General features: G+C 38.6%; 6 protein-coding genes across 10 annotated transcripts; 4 read left to right on the top strand and 2 right to left on the bottom strand.

The window, feature by feature from the left end:
• The first annotated feature begins 4,527 nt into the window (after positions 1–4,527).
• On the top strand, positions 4,528–6,439 carry Bwa (alkaline ceramidase). Of its 2 annotated transcripts, XM_076802162.1 has the most exons (5): positions 4,528–4,820; positions 4,899–5,038; positions 5,140–5,296; positions 5,375–5,612; positions 5,691–6,439. In XM_076802162.1, the coding sequence occupies exons 2-5, from the start codon at positions 4,946–4,948 to the stop codon at positions 6,010–6,012; spliced, it is 810 nt and encodes a 269-aa protein (XP_076658277.1). In that variant the 5' UTR covers positions 4,528–4,820; positions 4,899–4,945; the 3' UTR covers positions 6,013–6,439. The 2 variants fall into 2 exon arrangements, with proteins under 2 accessions (XP_076658277.1, XP_076658276.1); XM_076802161.1 differs by having other exon boundaries at positions 4,528–5,038.
• Purple (6-pyruvoyl tetrahydrobiopterin synthase purple) lies at positions 6,269–7,503 on the bottom strand. The gene is made up of 3 exons (XM_076802164.1): positions 7,214–7,503; positions 7,078–7,157; positions 6,269–7,012 (listed from the first exon to the last, which is right to left on the bottom strand). Exons 1-3 carry the CDS (start codon positions 7,276–7,278, stop codon positions 6,726–6,728), a joined length of 432 nt encoding a protein of 143 aa, XP_076658279.1. The 5' UTR covers positions 7,279–7,503; the 3' UTR covers positions 6,269–6,725.
• Positions 7,504–7,505: 2 nt separating this feature from the next.
• On the top strand, positions 7,506–11,440 carry Arp2 (Actin-related protein 2). Of its 4 annotated transcripts, XM_076802157.1 has the most exons (9): positions 7,508–7,714; positions 7,802–8,013; positions 8,324–8,434; positions 8,770–8,787; positions 9,621–9,700; positions 9,769–9,904; positions 9,991–10,350; positions 10,418–10,696; positions 10,878–11,440. In XM_076802157.1, exons 2-9 carry the CDS (start codon positions 7,966–7,968, stop codon positions 11,046–11,048), a joined length of 1,203 nt encoding a protein of 400 aa, XP_076658272.1. In that variant the 5' UTR covers positions 7,508–7,714; positions 7,802–7,965; the 3' UTR covers positions 11,049–11,440. The 4 variants fall into 4 exon arrangements, with proteins under 4 accessions (XP_076658273.1, XP_076658272.1, XP_076658271.1 ...); XM_076802158.1 differs by lacking the exon at positions 8,770–8,787 and adding an exon at positions 9,194–9,211 and having other exon boundaries at positions 7,506–8,013; XM_076802156.1 differs by having other exon boundaries at positions 7,508–8,013.
• A 781-nt stretch (positions 11,441–12,221) lies between these two features.
• On the bottom strand, positions 12,222–15,970 carry Cert (ceramide transfer protein). The gene is made up of 8 exons (XM_076802154.1): positions 15,204–15,970; positions 14,990–15,109; positions 14,408–14,645; positions 13,995–14,278; positions 13,751–13,918; positions 13,243–13,671; positions 13,028–13,160; positions 12,222–12,927 (listed from the first exon to the last, which is right to left on the bottom strand). The coding sequence occupies exons 1-8, from the start codon at positions 15,480–15,482 to the stop codon at positions 12,800–12,802; spliced, it is 1,779 nt and encodes a 592-aa protein (XP_076658269.1). The 5' UTR covers positions 15,483–15,970; the 3' UTR covers positions 12,222–12,799.
• A 520-nt stretch (positions 15,971–16,490) lies between these two features.
• Positions 16,491–18,705, top strand: Mst (misato mitochondrial distribution and morphology regulator). The gene is made up of 5 exons (XM_076802155.1): positions 16,491–16,763; positions 16,852–16,932; positions 17,015–17,458; positions 17,539–18,343; positions 18,432–18,705. The coding sequence occupies exons 1-5, from the start codon at positions 16,689–16,691 to the stop codon at positions 18,638–18,640; spliced, it is 1,614 nt and encodes a 537-aa protein (XP_076658270.1). The 5' UTR covers positions 16,491–16,688; the 3' UTR covers positions 18,641–18,705.
• Positions 18,706–18,767: 62 nt separating this feature from the next.
• LOC143362204 (calcium and integrin-binding family member 2) lies at positions 18,768–19,802 on the top strand. Its single transcript, XM_076802163.1, has 4 exons — positions 18,768–19,009; positions 19,075–19,195; positions 19,293–19,467; positions 19,536–19,802. The coding sequence occupies exons 1-4, from the start codon at positions 18,924–18,926 to the stop codon at positions 19,751–19,753; spliced, it is 600 nt and encodes a 199-aa protein (XP_076658278.1). The 5' UTR covers positions 18,768–18,923; the 3' UTR covers positions 19,754–19,802.
• Positions 19,803–22,972: the final 3,170 nt, after the last annotated feature.

The raw sequence follows: 22,972 nt of genomic DNA on the forward strand, positions 1-22,972 counted from the left end.
AAGTGTTTCCTTCATTTCAGTCCTTTAGTGCGTTGGTGACGTAGCGCCCAGCACACCTACCTGTGTTCTGTGTCACATCTGGAGTTTTATGGTACGCTAACAATCCCTATTGAGTCGCAAGCCAGACCATACAAACGAATGCATCCACAACTTCCAGAGACCTGCCTCCAAAACTAATTAAAGGAAGGCTAGACATGCAGTGTGTACTAAACTCCTCAAAAGAGGTGGATTCCAGTCGCTCGTGTCATAAACCGCATTCGATACTTCATCGACAGGGTGATCTTACATATTTCTGTAACAGTTCCTGAACACATTATCATTCATCTGAAACTGCTTTGTACGACATTACACACGCCACATAATTTTTATTTTCTAATTTTATCAAAGTAGTATATATAACAGAATCATACAAGTGTCTACAATTACTTGAAATCCAAAATACAGAGCGTTTCTTCCTCTGCGACTGTAAAAAAAGGACTTTAAAAGAATGTTTAGATAACAGGTGGGCTGTCCTTCCAAAAGGCACCTGTGACCAGAGTTGGGCATTATTTAGATAAAAAATTATTTAAATAACGATTCGAATAAAAGATACTTTATCTTTATTCGTTATTCAAAGGTTCGAATAAAAAAAGTATCTTTATTCGACGAGTATCAGATAAATAATTTTATTCGACGAGAATTTATCCGACGAATAAAGATAATTTTTTTTATTCGAAGCGGATTTATTCGAACTTCGAATAATTTTTTCATCTTTTATCTATATCTTTTATTCGAAGGCTTCCAATAAATCTTCGAATAACTTTTGCCGAGCGCCGAGCATCAAAGACTCAGCGAAGACAGACGACATACAATGTAAGCGGATGGAGAATCGCGCACGAATGAAAGTTTAAACTTTTAGATTTTTCAACATATCCTCAAAAAATTGTGACGAGCGAATGGAGGGGATTTTCCTGATGAAAATGAGATCAAATTCGAGTGTAATCGAACAAGTTTCACTGATACGTAATGGTACGATAAAAATTACAATCTCATTAAAGACAGTCCAAATGATGTCGTGTTTGCACTCATTTTGATCGGAACAAGCTCTACAACTCATTCGTCTTAACAATATTGTTCTGATTAAAAACATACAAGCATAAATTGCCAATAATGCACGATTCTCCATCCGCTTACATTGTGTGCCGTTTGGCAGTCGCTGGGTCTTAGACATTCGGCGCTCGTCGGTCCTCGTCGGCCGTCGTCGCCGTTTATTCGTCGAGCTGGCAAAAGTTATAGCAAAAATTATCGAAGCCTTCGAATAAATCTACGGATAAAAATGCTAAATACAGTCCAATTTGTACCGTGTTTAGTGTCATTTTAATCAGAAGAATGCCACGAATTAGTTGGCGCAAGTCCCATAAAAATATCATGAAAAACAATGAAGTTTTGCAATTGGATTGGTAGTTGTTTCACACCGATATCTCGCGACTCTGCGAGCTCGGAACTTCAAAGACCAGCGACCGACCAACAGCCTACAATGTAAGCAGATGGGGAATCGAGCATTACTGGCAATTTATGCTTGTATGTTTTTAATCAGAACAATATTGTTAAGACGAATGAGTTGTAGAGCTTGTTCCGATCGAAATGAGTCCAAACACGACATCATTTGGACTGTCTTTAATGAGATTGTATTTTTTATCGTAAAATTAGGTATCAGTGAAACTTGTTCGATTACACTCGAATTTGACCTCATTTTCATCAGGAAAATCCCCTCCATTCGCTCGTCACAATTTCATGAGGATATATTGAAAAATCTAAAAGTTTAAGCTTTCATACGTGCGCGATTCTCCATTCGCTTACATTGTATGTCGTCCGTAGTTGCTGGGTCTTTGAAGCTCGGCGCTCGGCAAAAGTTATTCGAAGATTTATTGGAAGCCTTCGAATAAAAGATATAGATAAAAGATGAAAAAATTATTCGAAGTTCGAATAAATCCGCTTCGAATAGAAAAAATTATCTTTATTCGTCGGATAAATTCTCGACGAATAAAATTATTTATCCGATACTCGTCCAATAAAGATGCTTTTTTTTATTCGAACCTTCAAATAACAAATAAAGATAAAGTATCTTTTATTCAAATTTTCATTTAAATAATTTTTTATCCCAAATAATGCCCATCTCTGCGAGGGCCGTTAGCACCGTGAAAGATTTACTTAATATTTAATTGAATTTAATAATTACAAAGAGGGTATCATGAACAAAGTGCATGCACTTGGAACTGTTACAGAAATATGTAAGATCACCCTTTCGATGAAGTATCGAATGAGGTTTATAACACGAGCGACTGGAATCCGCCTCTTTTGAGGAGTATAGTACACACTGCATGTCTAGCCTTCCTTTAATTAGTTTTGGAGGCAGGTCTCTGGAAGTTGTGGATGCATTCGCTTGTACGGTCTGGCTTGCGAGTCAATAGCAATTGTTAGCGTACCATAAAACTCCAGATGTTACACAGAACACAGGTAGGTGTGCTGGGCGCTACGTCACCAACGCACTAAAGGACTGAAATGAAGGAAACACTTTTGTTTTTTCAATGGTCGTCGCAAAAAATTGTTCTTCCTTGAATATGGATGGTACCATGGTATTGAGTTGTAAAGGAGTGTTAAACAGAGCTGCAATGCAGCCCATAAAAAATTAGTAGAACGGTGAAATAAAGAGTAAACTAGAATGTTTTCGAGTAAAATTATTTAAAAATAGTTCTAATGTGTTTTTAAAGTCATCTAGTAAAAATCTTATGGTGCTGAGGTGGAAAAATATTTATTCATGAAAGAAAAATTTTTTAAATTAATAATAACAGTAGCTAAATATATGAAAAAATTTAAGATAGTGTTGATGACAATAGCTCATTATTAAATTAATATTCAGTTTGGTCGCTTTTAAACTTCGATGTGAGATCTGTATTTGTTCGAATTTTTCCGGATTTTCCATTTTTTACAACTAAAGTTTGCAACTACAAACTTGGAAAAAAAATAAAATACGTATCATTACAATTAATATTAGAGATTTTGTACACAAGATTTACATGTTAGTTACATATTTCATATAAAACAATTAAGCTGTACGTTCTAATCCTGGTTAAAAAAATAATGTGCGTTCAGTTTTATGCTAAAAGACTGACCGGTTCTGTGCCATGCTAAAAGACTGACCGGTTCTGTTCCAGGAAAGACTGACCGGTTCTGTGCCATGCTAAAGCGGCGATGTCACGAAAGTGGGAACGCCGAAACCCCGGGCGTGAGCACTCTCATTCCTCTCTGATGTTACATCGACGCTCACAGCACAGACCCATCTTACCATTTCGGTGTCACATCCTACCGTATCGGCCGGAACTAATAAATGTTCTACAACGGCGCTGTTGCTGAAAAGCAACAGCATAGAATTTGCTGTTACGTGAGTGCATCGAAAGAGACGTTTTGCTTATTTACATTGTTGGACCTATTCCTATCATACATTATAATATTAATTATATGCTGTAACTAGACTGCGAATGTTTATACAAATGAATAATTTTACAGGAAATAGATAAAGCTATGAGTTATGGGCAGAAATTTGTTTTGTTATAAGGAGATTCTAAAAATAGATTTTTTATTTTGCACATTTTGCATATTGCATATGTTTTGCATATTTTATTTTAACGACATATGTACAAATATGGATATTCCAGGCGTATATAACATATGTAATATATGTACACCTTGACAAATACGTTTCATTTATCCATCGATCTCTTACACAATACATACATCAACAAGTATCGTAGTAACGTATTATTGACTAATATCAATTACTATCAGTGATCTAACAACTAGAACAATACTCCTACACTTTGTCTACCAATGAGATACTCTCGTCAGTGACCTTATCTATGCTCACAGTGTTTCTCGGTAACCCACTTCCATTTGTATTTTTCTACCTTTAATTTGAGCCATCTGAAAATAAAAAATTTCAGTAAAAAAATATTGAAATGTTATTTTTAATTCCCTCGCGAATGATTCTTGCCGTTTTCCTCATAAGAGACCCGGCAAGTTTCAGCAAGAATTTGTTGCTCCATAAATTCTGAAAATAGCGCCATTCCATGTAGTGGCAAAACGCTCAAACTGGTAGACAAAATTATCGACAGTCGATAAGAAAATTTTCTGGTGGTGGCGCCATCTGACGTTGGAAATTGGAATTAATTGGCTAACAGTTTGAGCCTTTTGCCGCTACGTGGAATGGCGCTGTACGGAGGCTTGAACGAAGCAAATGATTCTTGCCGGAGTTACATTGCGCCTTATAACAAAATCGGTAAGAATCATTTGTACTTGTCTGAACAACTGCATTAATAATGTGAAAATTATTGTAATTATTGTTATTAACGTAGAAATTTACGTTAGTCATCAATTTTAAATTGTAGATTATTTTCTGAATAATCATTTCTAAGATTTTTCCGTCATTTTTTCTGGAGAATTTCGTTTGACAACAAGCCATGCGTCACTGAGGCGCATTCGCACACATGATCTCGAGGGATATGTAGTGGTAGCGCAGAATGTTGTATGAGTTTATAGCTGTCATTAGCTGTCTATTTCGATCGCTGATAAAAAACACAAACAACACTTGTGTTTGCCCGCGAATATACACTGTTTTTTAATCGCCTTTTGTGCAACGTATTGCAATAGATGTGACACCTTTACTACATATAATAGATGTCGTGAACGGATTTCCATGCATTTGTGTGAGGCAGCATGCACTGATGCACTATTAATATTGTGCGAACAACGGCTGTGGACGTTCCTTTGTTCTGTTGTTCTTTGTGAGTTCAAATCGGGACAATTCAAATTACTTGAATTTCTTTTGGCGAATACAACTTTCGGAATTTTTCTGTTCTCAGAGTTTTGGATTTGTTCTAATCGAGTGACACGATAAATAGACTTAAAAATGTGGAAACCATTCGAGGCTGGCAGTTCGCCAGTCGACTGGTGCGAAGGCAATTATAGCATTTCGTCTAGTATCGCAGAATTTATGAACACGGTTTGTATTTCACAAAAACAATAATAAACCTTTCATTTTTTTAGGAAACATTAAAGTGTAAAAATATTAGTAGAATAAATTGCTTCGTTTCTCGTTTACAGCTGAGCAATTTGGTGTTTTTGTTGCTTCCTCCTGTTCTTATGCACCTGTTCAGAGATTATGGGAGATTCGTGAATCCTGGAATACACGTGATTTGGTTTTTGTTAATGATAGTAGGCCTGAGCAGTGCATACTTTCATGCTACCTTGTCTCTAATAGGTGAGTAAATTCGTTGAATAATTCATAAATACAAGGATAAGGAATGCAACTGAAATGTTTTTTTTATTGTTATAATAGGTCAATTGCTAGATGAATTAGCAATTTTATGGGTGTATATGGCAGGTTTCTGTATGTTTTTCCCACGGAGATACTTCCCAAACATTCTACACAACGATAGGAAACTTCTATCTATGTGCGCGATGCTACCAACTCTTATTGCAACTGGTTTATCGTTTATACATCCCGCGATCAATGCATTCGCGTTGATGAGTCTGGGCATACCAGCATTTGGCTTCATGATAGTTGAATTGAAAAGGTAAATCATTTACGTGCAAAGAAGGTCCATGAAATAATGTAATATCAAATTATAATCTTTTTGTATTGTGTTTTTAAGGACCAAATCGATGAGGGTGTATAGATTGGGCTTAAGATGCGGGGCTGTTTGGTTGCTAGCAGTTACTTGTTGGTTAAACGATCGTTTATTCTGCGATACCTGGCTGAACCTAAACTTTCCGTATTTACATGCACTCTGGCATTTATTCATTTTCATCGCGAGTTACACGGCAGCTGTGCTTTTCGCTTATTTCTCGGTGAAGGATGAGAAGCCGCATCAATCGCCTGTGTTAAAATATTGGCCGAAAGACGACTTTGAACTCGGTATACCATACGTAACGATTAGGAGTTATGTTAAGCTAGATACAAACACAAATATATAAGTATCGATATTGAAATTGAGAAAGGCTGCTTTGCATTTATCGATCGAGGATCTTAATTTCGAAGACACATAGATAAAGGATACAGTAGATATTAGAGAGTATGTTGTTTACTTTGCTTATTCGAATGACTTAACTTTATATCGGTGTTTTTACAAAGAGATATTTATATATATTTTACATCTGTGTATCTTGCATAGAATGTCTGTTTAAATTTGTGATACTAATCTATGTAGATATTACTTTTTGTACAAACGTATATGTATATGTGATTAAGAGATTAGTAGTCTACCTTTAGAAGTGCAATATTAAGATAAACCACGCAAAACATTTATTCTCTTAAGGAACGCAAATAGATATTGTTCTAATATATTTGTGTACCGAAGGAGAAGATGCAGTATTGATCTGACATAAAGACAATGATAATCACTATTGCATATTGTTCAGTGTGATATCAAAGAATCGTAAAAGTATTTTATCGAATGTTCTTTCAATTATTGAGTTCTTTGTTTTCAGAGAGCATGTTTATATATTATTTTATATTTTACATATTTAATTTCAACAACTTTTGTAAACAATTTATAATACAATAATCTATTTACATACATATAAATAAGGAGACCAATATTTTATGTGTGATCATTAAAAATACATTGTGATATATTTCTGTACTCTTATATGTGAAAAGTATATCTTATTTGAAAATTAACGAAGCATTACACTTGACTCTCCCCTCTGTAAGTAACAATGTTATTTTCAGTTTCGTAAATTTTGACCTCGTACAACAGCTCTGGATTGGGCATAATTTTTTTTAATTCGTTAAATATATAAATAGCCACATTTTCAGTGGTAGAAACAACATTTTTGAAATAAGGTACATCTTTATCCAAATTCTTATGATCCAATTGATCCATCAACACTCTCTTCATGTACATTTTTAAATCCGTTAAATTCATTGCCATACCAGTTACGGGATCCACCGGTCCACGCACAGTGACTTTAACTAAGTAAAAAAAAAAAACGATCAATACGAGAAATAATAAATATTGATGCAATAGTAAAAATTACCTGTATAATTGTGACCATGTCCCCAATAATTATTACATTTTCCAAAAATATGTTTATTCTCTTCCTCCGATAAATGCTCGCTGGAAAAGGGGAACGTTGAAGCAACAAGTATAAAAAATAAACTAAATCGCGGTACCTGTGCAAACGATGACAGCTGGAGATCGATTCTTTCCTAGTTAAATAAGCAATCGGTATTGCCATTGTTTGCGAATATAATTGAAATATTAAACGTGTTGCGTTACGAATCCAAGAAACGAGTGATTGTATAAGAAAAGTACGGTGTTTAGAAAAAAATTATTCAAGGATAAGAGAGATCGTAATAATTTCTTCCTAAAGCTACTTTCCCAATAACAGTTCCGTTAGTTCCGTTGTTCCATGGTTGTGTTGTCTCATTTTTTAAATGTCCAACACGAAGACGTTTAACTGAAGTCAGAGTAAATGTGGGGTATTCGAACGGAAACATTTTATCTGCGAATATTACTGACAGAAATTGATAACGACGAAACGTTCGAGACAGATATCGTCCAGCCAATCGAGCTGTGACGATTGCGTGTCGGACTTAAAGTGTAGAATACGACAGGGACTTACGCTGAAAATCAGCGATTTGTACTATCAATTGATTCGGCGTGTAGTACAGGTGATTTCCTCCTCGAACGAGGATTATTTACGACTCGTATATTCCAATTAGATCAAGCGGAAAGTAAAAATATTTGTCGTTTCGAAGGAACTGCAAGTCTGACTTCACAACGTCCGTTGCTTCCAAAAACGTCATGCCGGTAACGCCCTAAAATCTGCAGGAATTAGTCACTTTGGGGAATGTGTAATGTTTAATATAATTTAACACGAGAAACAAGAAAGATCGGTTTTAGTAACTACAGTGACGAAAAAATGGATAGCAAAGGCAGAAAGATCATCGTTTGCGATAACGGAACAGGGGTAAGGTTATACATACAACTTTCATTCCTTACTTGCAATTTCTTTTCGAGTTTCATATATTTCTTTGAGACTTGTATCAATGGTTTTAGCTATCGGAATTCTATCAATAGACTTGAATGATTTTGCTATATTTAAAAGAAGCTTAATCATTTTCTTGTAAATAACAGTCCCGATAGAAGTCATTGGATTATACAGGGTGATAGAAAAGAAAGGATCCAATCGCTATTGTTGTTAAACAATTCATCGAGAAATTTTCCATTGTCGATCTTTGATTTTGACAAGTACATGTGTAACAATTTTCTGTTTGTAGTTTGTTAAGTGCGGATATGCAGGAGCAAATTTTCCAGCACACATATTTCCATCGATAGTTGGACGTCCTATAATCAGAGCAGTCAATAAGATAGGAGACATCGATGTGAAGGTAAATTTTTCAATTTCTCAAATGTAATCAAAGGAACTAGAATATTTGTCATAATTTTATTTCATTATTCGCCAATCGATTGTAAATATGATTTGTGGACAAAATTTGGTTGCTTTAAATTTAGTATATGTCTCTTGTATTCGACAAAGATATCGTATAACTTTCTCAATTGGAATAATGAACTTTAATTCTGCACTTTCGCAAGGAGACTCGTAAAAGTTTGAATATTTCTTATTATGATTGTTAAAATTGGAAGTACCTTCTTGCTATGGAAAGCTATGTACTCGTAGTTAATAATATTCAAGCAATATATTAATAACTCGCTTAATTTTCAGCAAGAATATTGTATTCGTGTAAGTCAATTCACATTATGCGGTGTGCTTCAATGTTAAAAAATTCGATTGAAAATAATCCATGCGTTTGTCCACTGATGTAAATAAAAGTTTGACTCGCTAACCTTTTTCGCTAACACAAATATCAGAATGGAGTGTAGATGCAAAAAGTAAGATGGAAATTATTTTTAAAACTACTAGGATATACGATAGTTTGTATTAAAATTTAATTAATCTTTCTATTTCAATTATTTGTGGTCAATTTGCCCACCACATAATTGGTTACCTTCTTTGTTATCTTTTTAAGAGATAAAAAAAAATGTCTACAAAGCCAATGCAATTTATATTTATTGTGTGTGGGTTTGTGTGTATATTGTATTTTTGATAACTATCTAATATATTTGTGTGCTTACACTTGCTCTCGTAGGATGTGCTTAACATGCCTGTAAGTTTCTTGCATTTTTTGATGCTAATACGTACAACTGTCGGTACTACATCAGTGCTTAAAAAAACAACTAAAATGTATACTGGTCTATCAATAGGGTCTCTGTAGTTTTTGAACTTTTTTTTCTTTATATAATATACTGTCCGAGCGACTATGCGAATATTAAAAGAAGAAAGGTAATGTACCTGTTAGTAATAAATTTTCTACAATAAGAATTATAAGACAAATTATTTTTTGTACGGATGGAAGTACTATGTCTTTCTAGTTAAGCATATTCATATAACTTAATGTATAAAATTCTAAAATGGTTTGTTGAATTATTTAAATACTAACAGTTTATGTTAACTAAATATATACATATGTGCAGGGCACATAATGATTTTTAAGTCATTGTCATTTACTATCACAGGATTTAATGGTCGGAGACGAAGCAAGCAAACTTCGATCTATGTTAGAAATTAGTTATCCAATGCAAAATGGAATTGTTAGGTGTGTATGGACATTTTTATCTAGCGTAGATGCATTGTGGATTATTAAATTGTTGATGCACCTTGCAGAAATTGGGAGGACATGTGTCATGTTTGGGACTACACGTTCGGTAAAGAGAAAATGAATATCAATCCCAGAGAGTGTAAGATTTTATTAACAGAACCACCTATGAATCCTATCACAAACAGAGAGAAAATGATCGAGGTAAACCACCAATCTTGCAATACACATAAATTTCTCTAATCAAAATTAATATATAATCGAGCTTAACTTTTTCGAAATGATTTCAGGTAATGTTCGAAAAATATGGATTTGCTGGGACATACATTGCAATTCAAGCAGTACTTACGTTATATGCTCAAGGGTTGATCAGCGGAGTTGTAGTAGATTCCGGAGACGGAGTCACTCACATTTGTCCTGTATTCGAAGAGTATGCTTTACCTCATCTCACGCGACGGCTGGATATAGCTGGTCGAGACATTACAATGCACTTAATAAAACTTCTTTTGTTACGCGGATACGCATTTAATCATTCCGCAGACTTTGAAACAGTTCGAATGATGAAAGAAAAATTATGTTATATCGGTTACAACATTGAAACCGAGGAAAAGTTAGCGCTCGAGACAACAGTCTTAGTCGAGTCCTATACCGTGAGTAAACACTGTTACAATTTCGGGAAACATCAATTTACATTGTATTCAAGCCGAAATTTTCTAGCTTCCCGACGGAAGAGTAATCAAAGTAGGCGGTGAAAGATTTGCAGCGCCGGAAGCGTTATTCCAACCACATTTAATCAATGTCGAAGCTCAGGGAATAGCTGAATTAGTATTCAGCACTATCCAAGCAGCTGACATCGATATAAGGAGCGAATTATATAAACATATTGTTTTAAGCGGCGGTAGCACAATGTATCCAGGACTTCCATCTAGGCTTGAAAGAGAAATTAAGCAGCTTTATCTACAAAGAGTATTAAAGAATGATACCTCGAAACTAAGTGTAATTATAATAAACTCGTTTTATGACATGCGGATTTTATACACGCATAGTAGTTCAGTAAAGTTTATAAAGCTTTTTATCTTGTTTCGAACATAATAGAATCTATACTTGCATAAAGATCCGCAGACTAAACATGAGATTCACATTGATAATTTTGTACACCTTTTTAATATGTTTCCAGAAATTTAAGTTAAGAATTGAAGATTCCCCTAGGCGTAAGGATATGGTTTTTATGGGTGGTGCTGTATTAGCGGAAATAACAAAGGATCGAGACGTATGGATAACCAGGGAAGAGTACGAAGAGAAAGGTCTTAATGTATTAAAGAAATTAGGCTCTTATGCTTTTGAATAATGACGATAATAGCAATTGAAAATATAGAAAACAAATACACATTTTTTATATACGGAGTCACCTAAAAAGTATTTACGGTTTTCGTATTTTGCTTTCACTACCGATATGTAGATTTATTTGTCTTGGACTCGTACAAGCGACAAACATAATTGAAAATCTTGGAGAAGCATTGAAACTTTTAATCGGATTTAATTTCATTTGACGTACACTAATATACAATTGTATTGCATTTAAAATTTCTATGAATGGATCGAAGTTCCAACGAAGTTTTGGAGTAAAGTATATATTTATGTTTGCCATGATGAATAGCACAGTTGTAGATGATATACATTGTAAATATAATTGTCACAAATCTTCCATTTTTCATCGAATTAAAATGGTGTCCATAGATACGCATTGTGCATTGCAATCAATGTATACCTACTTTTTCTTATAGTTTATAGTGATTTTATGAAATTCAATGTGTTGTACGCATAATCGCACTAGAAAATAATTTGTTAATATAATGGCTAAAATTAGGTAATTAAAATTTGTAAATATTATATTATAACGAGAACACTCAATTTTACCGTCTTTTATGTGTAAAATACAGAACATTATTACACTCTGTTTTCTATGAGATAACTAAATGCGTTTAGCGAACTGCATTTTTTAATGTAAGATTCTTTTGATTTTATTTTTCAATAAAAAAAGAATTATTATTCTAAATTATTATCCATAACTGTTGTATCTTCAATTTTGGCCATTATTGTAATTCGTAATAATTAGTTTATAAGAATACAGAAACGCATTTGTATATCTGTACCCGCCTCTTGTAATTTGAAGAATGATTTTATTTGAATTCGATCCAAATACCATCGAACATGTAATTTCTTAAGAAACATACTTGGAAAACATGTAATATGTAGTGTACATTTAAACAGTTGAAATTTGTTAAAATATATGTTTCGATCTGTTCGTGTCACGCAGAGGGTACGAGGTAAAACTATTTTGTACGATGTACATACATGATATAGAAATTTTATAATTTTAGTTAAATAATTTATAGAAATAAATTTATTTCTTACAAAAACACCTTTTTTAATTTGGTCTGATTAACCTGTACATATTTAATGATTAAGGACGTGCAAATATGTTAAAAAAATCAGATTAAAGTAAACAGATAGAATGCGATTTAAGACAAATCTACAACAGTCTTTATTATGTTTCTTCATTCGACCATTATATTGTGTATCGATATACACGTTTTATGTATAAATAAAAATAACAATATAATTTGTATTATACAGTTTCGTGTTTAATTGGATATTTAATGTAACAATAGATAAATGTATATGTTATCGTTTCGTTAAGATTTTTACAAATGGCTTGCGACAGCATTGTGTATAACAATAAAATAACAAGCTAGTATTTAAAGAAGTAAATATAATTTATAAACAGTGCTTCTGCGCGCGTGTTCCAAAGTTTACCTCGAAAGTGTATATAATGATTTTTTTTTACACTTTATTAAATCACTTTCGATGCAACAGTTTATATTCTGTTCCATTAAGCTATCATAGTAAGCAAAAAAAAAAAAAGTATACAAAACACTTTCATTTATACTGGGAGAGTTTTCTTTTTCCGAAATTTTCTGTATTATGTAACTTCTGATTTGTTATCTTTGATATATTAATGCATCGAAAGCGTAAGAGTGCCTCGATGTCATAAAGAAATAATTGGATGGAAAATACGGAATATCTATCGAATTACACTTAATATATAATCGGTTTGTCTTTACACTGATCGATACAAAAACTAGTAAAACGTTTAAGGAACTTTGGATACTCCCTTTTATAAACAGCACGCAATACAGCCGCTGGAGCCCATCCACCAGGATTAACTGTAATCAACGGATAAGAGTGTTACATGCATAATAAATGAAATGTATGGCGAACTAAATTAAAACGGTCGAGAGAGAAAAAATAACATCGAATACCAACCAACGGAACAGTATGTTATTTTGCATGTAATATTATCTCTCTTTATTCCTTCTTCGTCTTTCGGCGGATCGATAAAGGTTTGACACACAAGACACACTGTCAGATAAACACGTACACATTTTCCTGTGTTTGGCTGTAACATGAAACATTTATTATCGAAAGATCTATTTATTGGAAATTTATTGGAGTTTTTCCAAACTATTCTCAAGACTTACAGGATGGTCAGGATGTTCTGTACTATGGTTACAAACTATCCATAAATCAAGCGCATCCGGATCTTGATCGTCGGATACGCGGCGCATGTGCGACCAGAATAGAGCGTCTCTCTGACTCGCCGGCCAAATTCGTCTATGGGTTTGGAGAAACACTAAAGTATCTTTGGAAATGTTTTCGACAACGGTCATGTCCTCCAGAGTCGCTTCCCATCCGGTTCTATACTCAGGACTGAAGAATATCTGGCAAACCTCATGACCTGTGACCCCTTTGACAACATGACACGCTTTCAGCGGATCAACCACTAAGCCATCCGCCTCTTCTTCGCGTCTGTACATTCGCATGTCGCCGTCCTCGGCGAACAATTGCCATCCACCGGCTCCTACACCAAGCCGTGCATAATGCAGCTGTTGCATCGTTATTTTCTCAATCTGGATATGGACCAAGCATAAATTCAAGGTACAGTATTATTCAAATGAAGACTTGATCATTACAAAACTAAGACGATACCTCTGGCCACAATCTGTGCTTGGCTGCCGACATCGTAGGAGTAGTTAAAATTGAAACTGACTTCTGCTTCAAACGGTCTCTCAGCTGATTCTCCTCGTCGATTTTATCCAATCCAGTCTCTACTGCGTCGTAAAATTCTTCATCGCAGAGAGCACTGTGCGGACCTTCCTGTTCGATTCAAGATTAAACATGTTTCCCGTTCTTTGAACGTTTTTGTAAATATTTTTAGTTCACGCAATCAAACCTCGTAATCGGGACCTCCGTGGATAAGAACCCTGGGTCTCGGTGAATCGGTTTGTTGTGTTCCAACTTGATCTTTCAAGACTTTGTAAAGCTCTTGGACTTTTCGTTTTTTTTCAACTTCTTTTTCCCATCGACGACGCCATGCATCTTCTCGTTGTACCATTAACTCAACGCAATGCTGCAACGTTGCCAACACACCTTCGCTAGTCGCTTTGAACGTTATCGCTTCTCCCTTAAAATCTACAGCCTGTTCAGCTGGATCAAACATTGTCTCAACTTTATTTTCTGAAACGAAACAACTTTTTCTGATTCGAAGTTAGAAGAGCAATAATTGTCAAATAAACATGATCAGCTTAAAACAAAACACTATGAAACAGCCGAGCGCATCCATACAGAAATTATCTGCTTACTTACCTTTCGTGGAAATATTCTTAGCATTCTCTGCACATTTATCAAAATATTTTTGCAGAGTATCAATTTGCTTAACCAAGATATCCCTAAAGGTCTCGATCTCTGCTAATTTCTCTTTCAATCCTCTAACGCCACGTTTAGTAAAACTACCTGCGCTTGTAATAGATTGTGTATTCGACACAAGCGAAATGGCGCTACCATGACGTTTCAGACTGTTCTCGCTTCCATAACCAGACTCTGACTGTTTATAATAAAAAGTTGTTAATCTTTCATGTTTAAAACTATGAAAATGTCACCGGTCAGTAAAGTGTTAATTCAATAGGAAAAAGATAAAACATAAGGGGATGCATTAGCCATTTTAGTACCAGGGGTCATTTCAAAAACCATGTCGAATAGTGCCAAGCAGCGCAATTGCAGCATGTTCAGAACCGTTTTCTTAGTTTTCGCACTACCAATTGAGCATTGCGACCAAATGCTGTGGCATTATTTAAAACGGTTAAAGGAAATGGCTATAATATGTATATATGTTGTATAAATATAAAGGAAACCAATAAAATATAATTATGTATCATAAACTTATAATACCTTATACGATTTCAGGATGTCTACCCAACGTTGTTTTTCCTCTGGACTGTTTGCTCTTAAATACCATACTAGGCAATCGTTCACAGACACATCAAATCTACATTCGTCGAATTCGTGCGCCTGTCAAAACAGGTGGTAAAAAGCGATATTACAATGTTTTTCATGAATGTACCAAGAAGCATACAACACAAAAACACATTGTATCAGTTCGTACCTTAATATTAGCTTTATACAAACTTATTGAACCACGACATCCAAATCCACTGTCCTGCTCAGATTTGTAATAAGATAAAGTACCATCTTTGAGAACAATAAATCTAGTTTGCCAGCCATGTATATAATTTGTCCATTTGGATAATGTACCCTGAAGCTCTGGAACGACAACCCCGTCGGAGCCTTCTTCGTCTACATCAGCACCGTCTAGCTCTGCTTCCAGACACTCCATATCCTCGATATCCTTGGCAAGACGAACCATTTCTGTTTCATCGGCCATTCTTACGAGTGGATCTCACGATATCAACGTTGATCGTTGTTTAGGATAATCTCAACATACCCGGGGGAATGTGTTTTTAACGTTACCGACGCGGGCAAGTCTATCGATGAATAGTTACTTAATTAATCAGTTTCAAATCTGCGAACTAATCAACCACCGATTCAACACGGACAACGTCTCAGAACATATTAATCATCGATTATCGTACACATAACCTTTTGCAAAAAGCCTTATCCAAAGAATGATACATCAACAGCTTGTGTTAGAAAATCAACAATTTCACTCAAGCAGTATTTCCATGAGTGATTCATGTACTGTACACAAGCCTTGTTGATTGGACATTCTGTTTATCAATAGAATCTATCCAACTTTCCATGAATTCCTCAACAATGATTCTACTTGCACATCACTGTTCTACACAATGAATTATGCGTCATTTCCAGTTAATAATGAAAAAGACAACAGGATTCTTTTCTCTCACAATGGACACAGAATATTCTTGTATGTAGAGGCGAAACTCTTCGATTTGGGAGTCACTAGCTCCACCTTACAAGAATATTTATTTTGCTGTCGAAACGCTGTAATATTTATACGAAATATATATAGAATATATCTTAAATGTGTATGGTCATTTAATTACATATGTGACACGGTAAAAATGATTTTTGAGTAATATATAGTTCATGAAATTATTCATTTTATTCCGTACAAATAAATGATTCTTGCCGCTTTCATCACAAGACACAATGCGAAGTCCGGCAAGAATCATTTGCTCCGTACAAGTGTCCGTACAGCGCCATTTCACGTAGTGGCAAAACGCTCAAACTGGTAGCCAAATTTACCGACGGAGCAAACCATATTACCAGAGCCATCTAGCGGAAGAAACCAGAACTAATTAGTTAAATGGCCGGACACTTGAACAGAACAGATAATTTTTACCGGAACTTGCGTTACCTCTTATGGCAAACACGGTAAGGATCATGTGTGCGGATTTAAAAAATAATAGCATACTCTGTGGTTGTAGCAGAATATACACTTTACCGCGTGTGAAATCAGTGAGAATTGTTGAAGGTAATTGGATAAATACATGAACAAATGATCTTTCATGTAATTTTTTGAATCATGAGAAAGTGACAGCTCTCATGTAAAATTTTTGATTGGCATTCATTACAAGTGTTTAACAACAGATATAAAAAGTATAACATAATGTCACGGGAAATATTAACTATTCAATTTGGCCATTATTCCAATTTCATAGGAACTCATTGGTGGAACTTACAGGTATTTAATAAGCAACTTTCTCGTACATTAATGAAATTAATTAATGAAGGCGTACGTATTGACTTGTACAATTTATATATTTTTACAGGAAAATAATTTTTCTTACGACCCTGCGAATCCGACAGACATAAACAATGACGTTTTGTACAGAGAAGGAGAGAATTTACAGGTATGTATATTTAGATCATATAAAATTGTTTAAAGCTGACACAATTAACTAATAACACAACAATTTAATCGTTTATTTGTAGAAACAAGTGACTTATACACCTAGGGTGCTAGTCGTAGATCTTAAAGGAGCATTTGGACACTTGAAAGAGGAGGGTACCTTGTATCATGTTGCACAGGACGAAGATACACAGTTCTTATGGGACAATGACAAGGTGGAAGTTACTAAAGAAGAGAATGTTGCTAAAACATCGTTTGCTAAGAGCCTAGATGAGCCTACAGGCACTTCAGAACCCACAGCTGTTGTCACAGACAATGACATTAATACATGGGTAGATTATCTATTGCCTAGATTTCATCCTAGAACTTTGAGCACGATTAAACAGTATAGGCACAACTGTGTCGAGCAGCCATTCGATATTTATACATATGGAAAAAATTTATGGAACACTGAGCAGTTTTCGGAAGATTTCACTGAAAGAATAAGAACATACGTGGAGGAGTGTGACCAAATGCAAGGCTTCCAGGCAGGGTGTTTGCTTTTTGATTTGTTCGAGCGCGCACGCGTTATTTAATTTTCTAATGTTTATTGTATTTTGAAATGCAGGTCATCTTGGATTCTGTGGATAGCTTCGGTGGTCTCGGGGCATCGTGTATAGAACATTTACGGGACGAATACAGGAAGAGCATACTATCGTTTCCATGTATGGACAGCAAGAAGACCGAACCTTCTAAATCCAATTTGGTTAAGGCTCTGAACATCGCACTATGCTGGCAACACATTGGAGAGTATTCTTCGTTGTACAGTCCACTTTGTTGCGGGCAAACTGTTTGGCCTTGCACAAGCGAACCACGAACGTTCAATCATCTGTCTTACAATTCGGAATTGAATTACCACAGCAGCGCGCTGTTGGCGACTGCGTTGGACGTCGTGAGCCTAAGATATAGACGCAAAGAGTATCCAAACGTCGTGTTGGCAGACTTGTGCGCGGATCTAAATAAAATGGGTCGGAAGGCAGCGGCGACAAGTCTGACATTGCCATTCCCAATGACTGCGAAAATGGACTTGATCGATGTATTGGATGATTGGACAGGACCGTTGTGGACAAGCCTGACACCAAATTGCGAGATACACGCGGACAAAACAATGCAAAGCTTAACGTTACGGGGTATTCCCGAAGACAGATTGAAACAGCCCATGGCGAAGGCGATGAAACAAGTGTCGAAACCAGCCTATAGATGTTCTACTGTACACGAGATGATGATGCTGTACATAGCTTGCACCTCGCACGCATCGGCCACTTATCTTTCCACTGTTTCTTCTCCGTTGAGGATCAAAGATCCGTATCCAAGAATCTTCAATAACAATGTTACCGAGACAGGTGATATTATGGGATGGCCGGTGGGACACGGTACGTTAACATTACAAAATGTTATGGTTCAAAAATGGGTAGAAGTAATTGAAGAGTATGACACGCGAGTTCATTCTTTCATTTGCAGATGTTAACTCCGTTTCCGTAATGGCCGGCTTGCACAGTGGAAGCAGCATTCAAACGATGTACGAATCCTTGCACAGTCAATTGAGCAGGATAAGGAGCATACGACAATTCCACGCGTTCACGGACTCCGGTCTGGAAGAGGATGAATTCCGAGAGTGTCTGAACCATCTGCTGGACTGTAAAGAAAACTACGAAGACAACTATATCTAGGTGATAATTAAGTTAACCGCCTGTAATTGTACAATCGCGTACAATATATTCTTTTTCATCGGAAAGACGTATTATTCGAATTTTGTTCTCGCGTTTGAACTTGCTGGAACACCCCTAGCGAAAACATCGGTAAAAGTAGGTGCGGCGCGACACACCTACTAATTAGAGGAAAAAAGCTCAGTTGGAAGTTCATACGCGCGATCGAAACACGTTCCGTTCCGCCCTGTGCGATCTATACTTATTTTCTACCCGATTGTTCGCGAGCGCGGTTTACCGAGTGAAAATGGGAAACAAGGTAGCAACGTTTACGGAGGAACAGCTGGAGGATTATCAAGACTGCACCTTTTTCACGCGTAAAGAAATTTTGAGGTAAACCGATCCGAATCGACCTCGAGCTCATCTCGCCATGCATGGATCCTCATTCGATTTTTCAGAATATTTAAACGGTTTCGCGAGATGGGAGACTCCGGGACGATACCGCGGACCATGACGCCTCAACAAGCATCGGGTCTTCGCATACCGCTTTCCTGTTTGACTCGTATACCGGAGCTAAAAGTACTCTCGATTCACGATCGAAGCTAGACCAATGCCAGAATGGTCGAGACGATACGTTTCAGACACTGCGCGTATAATGATGATCCTAATGTTACAGGAAAATCCGTTTAGACAACGCATATCGGAGGTGTTCACGGGACGCCAGAGTACGGGGCAATCGTCGACCGCCGATACCGGAGGAATCTGTTTCGAGGAGTTCCTCGAGATGATGTCGGTTTTTTCGGAGCAGGCTCCGCGGGATTTGAAGGTTTTTTACGCCTTCAAGATTTACGGTAGGGACCGTCGCGTGAATTACGAAAATGAGAACCGAAAGATCATTGTTGAACTTGTCACGGAACAGATTTCGACGATGACGGGGTGTTGGGTCCGAGCGATTTGGAACATACCTGTCGGCAGTTGGTCCAAGGTGGTTTAAACGCGGACGAGGTGGCCACCGTGTGCCGAAAGGTGCTCGAGGAAAGCGACATCGACGGCGACGGTGTTCTGTCTTATTTAGAATTCGAGCATGTCGTTACAAGAGCTTCGGATTTCATGGCGACTTTCCACATAAGAATTTAACTCTGCTCGTCGAAGAGGATTAATAAAACTGTTTACGACCAATGTAAAAGCTAAGCCCATTTATTCCCGATGCGTGCACGTTTCGTTTCGGCTGACTCGAGAGATCTCGATGCTTCACAGTTACAGTTACAGGTAACAAATCGGTTTTCCGCTCGACGAAAGAGTTCGCACGTACCCGAAAGAGTTCCAGTCGGACCGATCCGAAAAGAACAAAACGATTTGCGCATCGTTCAGCGGCCGTGGTACAAGTGTTGCGGATAAAGAGTTTCGCAAACTCACGAAGGATAATTATTAGCTCTGCGAGTATCCGTGCGGGCTTAGCGAAGCGCTATCGTGTAGCTTCTTGCGAGGCGCGTATGCTCGTATACTTTCTTGCACGGCCTCGTAAGTTGCCCCTGTTGAGCAATAACGAGCAATGCCGGCTAAATAACCAGGCCATTCGTTTTCGCTCCAGACAGAAGGAACCTTCAGCGCCTTGGCTGCCCGTGGAAAATGGTCCAACGAAGCTCCGCCGTTCTTGCAAACCATCATAAACGAATTTCCGGTGCGGCGCGACACGCGAGAGTACAGAGGTGGGAAGAAAGGGAAAAACAGGGATATACGCGCGCTCGATGATCTCATTGGGTAAAGACATCGTTGAGAGCTGGGGAGACGGCACAGCCTCTGATCGATCTCTGAAATATTAACGCTAAATTTTGCACGCATCATTTTCTCATCAAGTCTGACAATTTAGGAGGGTGAGATTAACAAAAAAATGTTTGACTCCTATAGGTAAGGACCACCCTAGTCTACGGTGTTTTCGGAGCTTGTAGCCCTGCTTGGCTACACTCGGCTACATGGGTACGCGGCTGCTACTCGGTGACGATTCGGCGCTGCGATGGTAACACGGTGTCGTGGTCCGGTCGTCTTAAAAAGCAGACGAAATCGGAGATACCGCCCTGTGTTACGGAGCCTCGACCAGTTATAGTCGGCCGCGCGGTAACTAACCGAGTCTTGGGACCAAGGCCATCCGGTCACTTCTCATCCCTCTCTCTCTCTCTTCCCCGCTCGCATCCCTACTGTCCGGAGACCCTCCGGGTCCAAGGAAGCCCCCTTGCCTCCTAGGTCCACACCGTGGACACCCTCTGCACCCCGCACTCCCTCGTACGAACCAGAGAGGATCGCCGCTCCCGAGTCTCTCCCCCTTGGCGATCGAGACGAACCAACCAACCACCTTCCATTTCGAGGTATTCGTACATTCTTGAGGCCCGTCGACCCGACCCGACGCAAAGAGACGCGATGCGTCGTGAATCGGTCTCCCGTCCGGTCTCTGAACGTGCCCTCCACCACGGCTCGATTCAGGGGGAGGCAAGCAGAAAGGATCTCGTTGCAAGCGAGACGAAAAGTCAGGGAGAAGAGGAATGGGAGACGCCGGAGATCGCGGGTGGCGGCGTCGCCTCGCGTCGCGTCGCGTCGTCGACGATGGAACCGAGAGAAGGAAAACGAGAGATGAAGAAGACGAAAGAGAAGTCGAGGAGTCACGGAAGAGGGGAGGATGATAGCGGAGGCGGCGGTTGCCGGTTGCCGCTTGGCGGTTGGTGGTTGGCGGTTGGCGGTTGGCGGTTGGCCGAGGGCAGATTTGAACCGAACTTTTACGGCACCCTACGTGGGCGAGTTCTCTCGCCGTGCACGGCCAACTCTGGAACGTTCTTCCAGGGGCCTCGACCCCACGATCACGCAGCGACATCGTTCACTCCGAGCTTCGCTCGATCGCTCGTCGATCGGGATATTTGGAAAATGGGATGGACAGCCGAGCAACCGGCGACGCCCGATAGAATCTCGGAACGATCGAAACCGGACGCGAGTCTTTCGTCGCTTTTTCTTTCCCTGTGCCAAAGAGAACGCGAACATCGAAGAAATCGAGTTGCCGAGTACCGTTCGATCGGCGAGAGCCGTCGACGAATTCTTTCGCAGCGACTACCACGATGCAAAATCGAATCGGGATGTAATACAAATCACGCCTCGAAAACTTCCACCGAGCCTGCCTGACCATGCAAAAGCCCGGTCTTTGCGTTAGCGAGAAATGGTCTGCGATATACCGGACCCTTGCAATTCTCGTATGCGTGTGCGTTGAGCTAGCTGTGTGTGCGAGTCTGCACACCACTCGATCCTTTGAGGACTACCGGGTATCGACGAAAGCCGCGTTAGAAAATATTATAGTTCCAGTCGACGAAGGGTCAAAGAAACGCCGTTCGTCGTCTGGTCGCGACAAGAATACCACGCGATCCGTGCCGATGTATAACTGTTACGGATGTGTTAGACGTGGATTAACATCGGGACTTCTGGGAGAAGGAAGGTTCGTCGTGAAAAGCAGAGACATTATATACACGTACGCGTAGCTTTATACGCGTACTATGTACGTATATCAGCGCGTTGCTCTCTGACAAGGTTGCGTCGACCACTGTCTAGTCGAAATAATATTGGCGGTATTGTGGGCACATATCGCGTAGTGGTTCATAAGGAGGCGAGAGAGACTCTCGTATATAGAGAGAACCGTCTACCAAAGAGGGGGAGGAAGGGTCCCAAGGAGCCGGTTGGCCAACGGAATGTGGCTTGACCGGCCAACCATCCCCCGCCTCCTCTACCTTGAATCCATCGAGTACGAGAGGCAGAGGGGGAGAGAGAGAGAGAGAGAGAGAAAGAGAGAAAGAAGGGGAGCCAGATAGAGGACTGGCCCAACTACCTCTGGATCCTAATGGGGCCCCATTGGGGTGCTCGAATATTCTTTCGCTATCTCCGAGCATCTTCGCCGTGAGATTTGTAATCCGGGAGAACGCCGTTTTTTTGACATACCCCTTCAAAAGTACCTGCCTTTCCCTGATTTTCAAGTTGTATATACGTTGTCGACAAGCCGTGCCAAGCGAAGCCAACTCGAGCCAAGCCGATACCCAGTCAATATATACAGTTTTATTGGCTAGACTCGGCAAACCGAGTCTGATCTATCGTTGGTAAAAACGAACGCGATTTATAAACGGCGCGTTCCAGCGCAGCGCGCGATTAGGTAGGCAGATAGGCGCACCGAGTATTATATTCCGAGTCTCTCTACCTTGATCTGTCGCAACCATCGAAGGTAATTGCAACTCGCCCGGCGCGATTATCTATCTGCGTATGGGCAAGAAGGCGATAAAAATCCCGGAGAACTATGCGACCATCGACCGTGCCGTCACTTGTGGTTCACGG

This window comes from Halictus rubicundus, chromosome 16 (genome assembly GCF_050948215.1).
Source record: "Halictus rubicundus isolate RS-2024b chromosome 16, iyHalRubi1_principal, whole genome shotgun sequence".
NCBI classification, from domain to species: domain Eukaryota; kingdom Metazoa; phylum Arthropoda; class Insecta; order Hymenoptera; family Halictidae; genus Halictus; species Halictus rubicundus.